Below are 5,844 nucleotides of genomic sequence, written 5' to 3' on the forward strand. Positions count from 1 at the left end.
TAAGAAGCTGAAAACTAAAGGACAAAGAGCTTTTGAAACCTCTAGACTCTGGGCTGTCCCTGTCTAAGATGAAGATCTCTGAATTTGGTGGTCTCTTTTTTAAGACTTGCATTTGGTTAACTTTTCTTTTCATGTTCTGGAATTAATTGTGAAGCATTTTGTGAGATTTATTTTGAAAGGTGCTATTAAATAACATTTTATTTACTTACTTGCCACGTTGGATCAACCACAAGACTATTAATTCTTCCTTTATATTGACTAAAAAATATAAAATTTAAATTAACAAAACAAAAACACACAAAAGAGCTGAGTCCTTGTTGATAACTAATTAACTTGCAGTGTTATCGAGGTCTACCTGCATACAAACGTAATCTCAAATGACATGTCCTTTAGGTCCTGCCACTGCTCCTTGTTTTTCCCTTATGGGTGGTATGCAAGATTAGTCAACACAGCATGTCAATAAAAGGGAATGGCAAAACAATAAAACCTGACGACTAGACTCAGAAAGTCAGAAAGCTGTCATGTGGTCATTATTACAAACCAACTTGCTCTTATTCATTTTGCTGTATTCCTATTTTTCTTCTGCTGTAGCCTCTTCTCTGTTTCCCTCCTCCTGTCAGTTACAGAGACAATTTCATCTAAATGGCATGCACAAGAGTGGAGATGTCATTCTGGGTGGACTGTTTCAAGTCCACTTTTTTTCAAGCGTTGCTGACCTGTCTTTTACCTCACAGCCACAACAGCCTACTTGCCATGGGTAAGTATGTCAGGGAAAAAAGTGAAAACGAAAGCGAAAATCTATTATTGATATGCATCTTATATCTAGTACTCTCTGCATTAATACATTTGAAAAAATGCCTTGTCTGGAATGAAACATCTTCTTTGTATTTTTTTTGTCATTAAAAATCCCTTTAATTGTGGTTTATAACAGTATTTGTGTAACATGTTTTCCAAGTATACTGTTGTATTTTTCTTTGTTAGTTTTTATGAACTAGGATTTAGGCAGGCACAAACCATGGCCTTTGCTATTGATGAGATCAACAGAAACTCCAACCTGCTGCCAAATGTCACTCTTGGATATACTCTTTATGATAACTGTGTCACACTTGGAATTGGATTCCGTGCAGCATTGTCATTAGCCAGTGGTCAAGAGGAAAACATTATATTAGATAATAGATGTACTGGAAATCTTCCAGTCATAGGGATTGTGGGTGATTCTTCCTCTACACATTCTATTGCCATTTCCAACGTCTTAGGTTTGTACAGAGTACCCATGGTAAGTGGTCTTCTTAATCTTGTAATAGATACCTTGTATTATTTTGATTTCATAGCAAATATAAAGCCACTTAATAATAGAGCTAACATGATAAAAATAATAAAGGAGTACAGACTTTGGATATTTATACATAATGTGTATTTTTCACAGGTGAGTTATTTTGCCACTTGTTCCTGCCTAACTGACCGTCAAAAGTATCCATCCTTCTTTAGAACAATACCAAGTGATGCTTTCCAGGTCAGGAGCACAATTTCACATTTGTCACTAAATTATTAATGCAACAACAGAAGTATTTTCAGGAATAAAATACCTGTTTTTTAACAGAATGTATAATGATGTAAAAAACTAAAAAATTCTACCTGTGTGCTGTGGAAGTTGATCTGCAAATACTGGTATGAAAGATTTGTTTGTCTTTGCGCTCACCCTTTAATTTGTATTTACATAGGTACGTGCTATGATTCAGATTCTAAAACACTTTGGCTGGACTTGGGCAGGTCTTCTTGTCAGTGATGATGATTACGGACTTCACGCAGCCAGATCTTTGCAATCTGATCTCAGTCTGTCGGGTGAAGGATGCCTGGCTTACTTCGAGATTTTACCCTGGGACAAAGACATGGATGAACTCAGGAGGATTGTGAATGTGATGAAAATGTCCTCAGCTCGAGTTGTCATTGTCTTTGCACATCATAGTCGCATAGTAAACCTTATGGAAGAGGTTTGGGTTTAAAACAATTTAATTATTACTAGTTGCAAGAATAAAAATCATTAGACTGTGCAAAACATGTTTTATATGTCTGTGTGAATGTGTAGTAAAAACTAGTCATGTAGAATTAATTTGCATCATGAGCATCTACTGCATTTACTGTAATATTATGTCACTAAAGTAGTTTTGAGCTACAATATCACATTACAGATTTTGTATAATACAATGCACAGGTAGTGAGGCAAAATCTAACTGGCCTACAGTGGATGGCCAGTGAAGCCTGGACAGAAGCTACTGTGCTCCAAACACCTCAGCTCATGCCATATCTGGGTGGAACACTGGGCATTGCAATTCGTCGAGGAGAAATACCAGGGCTCAGGGAATTCCTCTTACAAATACGTCCTGACCTACATCACAATAACAGCTATGGAAATAGCATGGTGAGAGCTGAACTCTTTCTTATCATATGTCCAAGATGTATATATTTTTATTATTTGTAAAAATAATTTTCAATAAATTTCAGGTGAATCAGTTTTGGGAATTCACATTTAAGTGCAGATTTGCACCAGCTCCAACAGGCTGGGTAGAAGGTAGAGGTACATTATGCACTGGAGAGGAAGATCTGGACCATGTGGACTCTGAGTTTTTGGATATTTCCAACCTCCGGCCAGAATACAATGTGTACAAAGCTGTATATGCTTTAGCATATTCCCTTGATGACATGTTACGGTGCAAGCCAGGAAGAGGACCTTTCCGTGGCCACAGCTGTGCCACATTGCAAACATTGGAACCGTGGCAGGTTTGATATCAAATTGCACTCCATTAAATGAGAAGATCTTTTGCCCTATAATTACTTTCAGAACAGAATGCACACAGTAGAGTAAATACGAAAGACAAACCATGAAAAAGTTTGAATGAGCTAAAAAGATGTTTTCATCCTTCTGAACTGGAGTAATGGTTAATATATTTAGATCTGAGAGATCATAAACCAGTAGGCATATACAGCAGTATTAGTGATGTGCGATCTTTGATTTTGAGTTAGATTGTAATAATTTTATATGTTTGTATAAATCCAATTTAATGTTATATTTGATTATTTAATACCAGGTGCCACTGTTTGCACTATGAAAAATAATTTATTTATTATAAATCCCTTTTTAACAGCTTATTTATTATTTGGAAATGGTCAATTTTACCACTCCATTTGGTGATCAAGTGTCATTTGATGAGAATGGTGATGTGGTGCCAATTTATGATGTGATGAACTGGTTGTGGCTCCCTGATGGAAACATTAAAATTCAAACTGTGGGTGAGGTTAAGAGGTCTGCTTTCAAAGGTGAAGAACTCATACTTGATGAAGACAAAATCTTCTGGAACTTTGAATCCAAAAAGGTTAGATATGGTTTTTAGACTTTTATATTTTGGCACATATATGTATTACATAATATATGTAATTCTGGCAGGTAATATTTAATTTCATCCTATAGCCACCTCGATCGGTATGTAGTGAGAGCTGTCCTCCTGGTACCCACATGGTGAGAAAGAAGGAGGAACCCAAATGCTGTTTTGACTGCATCCCTTGTTCTGAGGGAAAAACCACTAACAAGAGCAGTGAGTTTTTATCTTTTACCGCTGCATATTTAATTAGATTCATATTAAACATAGTATGTATGATACCATCTTCCCCCTTTTTGTAGATTCCTTGGAGTGCACCAATTGTCCAGAGGATTTTTGGTCAAACCCCCAGCGTGATCACTGTGTTCCCAAGAAGACAGAGTTCCTCTCCTACCATGAGCCTCTGGGTATTTGCTTGACAGCAATTTCACTGCTGGGAACATTTATATGTGTTATTGTTCTAGGAATCTTTTTCTACCATCGCAGAACACCTATAATACGTGCCAACAATTCAGAACTTAGTTTTCAGCTATTGCTGTCACTCAAGTTGTGTTTCCTTTGTTCACTGCTGTTCATTGGACGACCTAGGCTATGGACATGCCAACTCAGGCATGCAGCATTTGGGATCAGCTTTGTGCTGTGTGTCTCATGCATCCTGGTAAAAACCATGGTAGTTCTGGCTGTGTTCAAAGCCTCCAAGCCAGGAGGGGGAACCAGTCTGAAGTGGTTTGGTGCTATGCAGCAGAGAGGAACAGTTCTGTTTCTTACAGCTATTCAAGCAGCCATCTGCACTACCTGGCTTGTTTCTTCCTCTCCAACTCCACATAAAAACACCCAATACCACAATGATAAAATCATTTATGAGTGTGCAGTTGGGTCAACTGTTGGTTTTGCAGTGTTATTGGGCTATATTGGGATGCTAGCTTTCCTCAGTTTTCTAATTGCATTCCTGGTGAGGAATCTCCCTGATAGTTTTAATGAGGCCAAACTCATCACATTCAGCATGCTGATCTTCTGTACTGTGTGGGTGGCCTTTGTTCCTGTTTATATCAGCTCACCAGGAAATTATGCAGATGCAGTGGAGGTATTTGCCATCTTGGCCTCAAGTTTTGGACTCTTGGTCACATTGTTTGGACCCAAATGTTACATAATCCTGTTGAGACCAGAGTTGAACACAAAGAAAGCTATAATGGCTCGCCGCAATGGAACACAGATTTTTCATATACAGTAGAAAACGTCCAGATTTTTTTTTTATTTAAGCTTATACGCAACTAAAAAAAATACATTGTCTAAATGAACAAAGCAATAAATATGGTTTCATACTGTTATGTTATATTCCAGGGTATTTGGTCTTTCTGGAACTGATGTTCACTGAGAAACATATAGTGGGGCAAAAACGTATTTAGTCAGCCACCAATTGTGCAAGTTCTCCCACTTAAAAAGATGAGAGAGGCCTGTAATGTTCATTATAGGTATAGCTCAACTCCCTCCAGCTTTAGACAACAACAACAAGAACCCCCCCTCCCCTTCCCGCACACACTAACTCACTTCTTCCTGCATCACAACCAAACATGTATCTTAAAGAAACAACAACAGTGCACAGAGATAGCCAACCTAACCTGGGGTGGCTGTAGCTCAGGTGGCAGAGCAGGTCAGCCACTAATCAAAAGGTCAGTGGTTCGATCCCAGGCTGCCTCCTGGCTGCATGTCAAATATCCTTGGGCAAGATGCTAACCCCACGTTTGCCTACTGGTGGTGGTCAGAGGGCCTGGTGGTGCCAGTGTCCAGCAGCCTCACCTCTGTCAGTGCACCCCAGGGCAGCTGTGGCTACAATGTAGCTTGCCATTGCCAGTGTGTGAATGACTGAATGTAGTGTAAAGCGCTTTGGGGTCCTTAGGGACTGAGTAAAGCGCTATACAAATGCAGGCCATTTACCATTTTTTTCTAACACAGTAAAATAACCTTTAACCATCATTACAGTGTGTATACTAATTTGCTAAAACATAAGCTCTGCTGAAACATAAAGTCTGCTCCAATTTCAATGTACAATGCCCAACTACAGCTACAATAAAGGAATCTTTATCTTTCATGATATAAATTATTAAATAACTAAGGATTTAGGATTAAGATTTAAGAATTATAAACTAATTGTCAGGTCTGGGATGGCAGACCAGGTGGAGTGCAGAAAGAGTGGACCCACATGCAGACAATGGAGACGGAACTGGACCGTAAAGCAAGACTTTTATTTTCGACTGCACAAAATACAAAATAAAGAGAGACTAAGATTAAACTAACAAAAACTAAAATGGGAAAACCTAAACACTAAACACTAGGTACACAGAACGTGACATGTGAGAACATGAAACCTGACACCCGAGGCCTCTGGCTGGGATGAGGCAGGACCCAATGGTCTAGATGGCGGAGACAGAGCAGACAGGGTAGTCCATGGCAGATGGCGGTGATGTATGGC

At 38.8% G+C, this 5,844-nt stretch overlaps 1 protein-coding gene across 1 annotated transcript; it reads left to right on the plus strand.

Annotated features, from left to right (window-relative positions):
• The first annotated feature begins 647 nt into the window (after nucleotides 1-647).
• LOC146559924 (extracellular calcium-sensing receptor-like) lies at nucleotides 648-4,605 on the plus strand. The gene is made up of 9 exons (XM_085244374.1): nucleotides 648-757; nucleotides 982-1,276; nucleotides 1,427-1,513; nucleotides 1,722-1,991; nucleotides 2,213-2,419; nucleotides 2,503-2,778; nucleotides 3,144-3,371; nucleotides 3,467-3,590; nucleotides 3,677-4,605. The coding sequence occupies exons 1-9, from the start codon at nucleotides 648-650 to the stop codon at nucleotides 4,603-4,605; spliced, it is 2,526 nt and encodes an 841-aa protein (XP_085100500.1).
• Nucleotides 4,606-5,844: the final 1,239 nt, after the last annotated feature.

Source organism: Mchenga conophoros, linkage group LG14 (genome assembly GCF_057382185.1).
Source record: "Mchenga conophoros isolate Kocher_MC1m ecotype Shallow Benthic linkage group LG14, M_conophoros_male_GT1.1, whole genome shotgun sequence".
In the NCBI taxonomy this organism is placed as follows: domain Eukaryota; kingdom Metazoa; phylum Chordata; class Actinopteri; order Cichliformes; family Cichlidae; genus Mchenga; species Mchenga conophoros.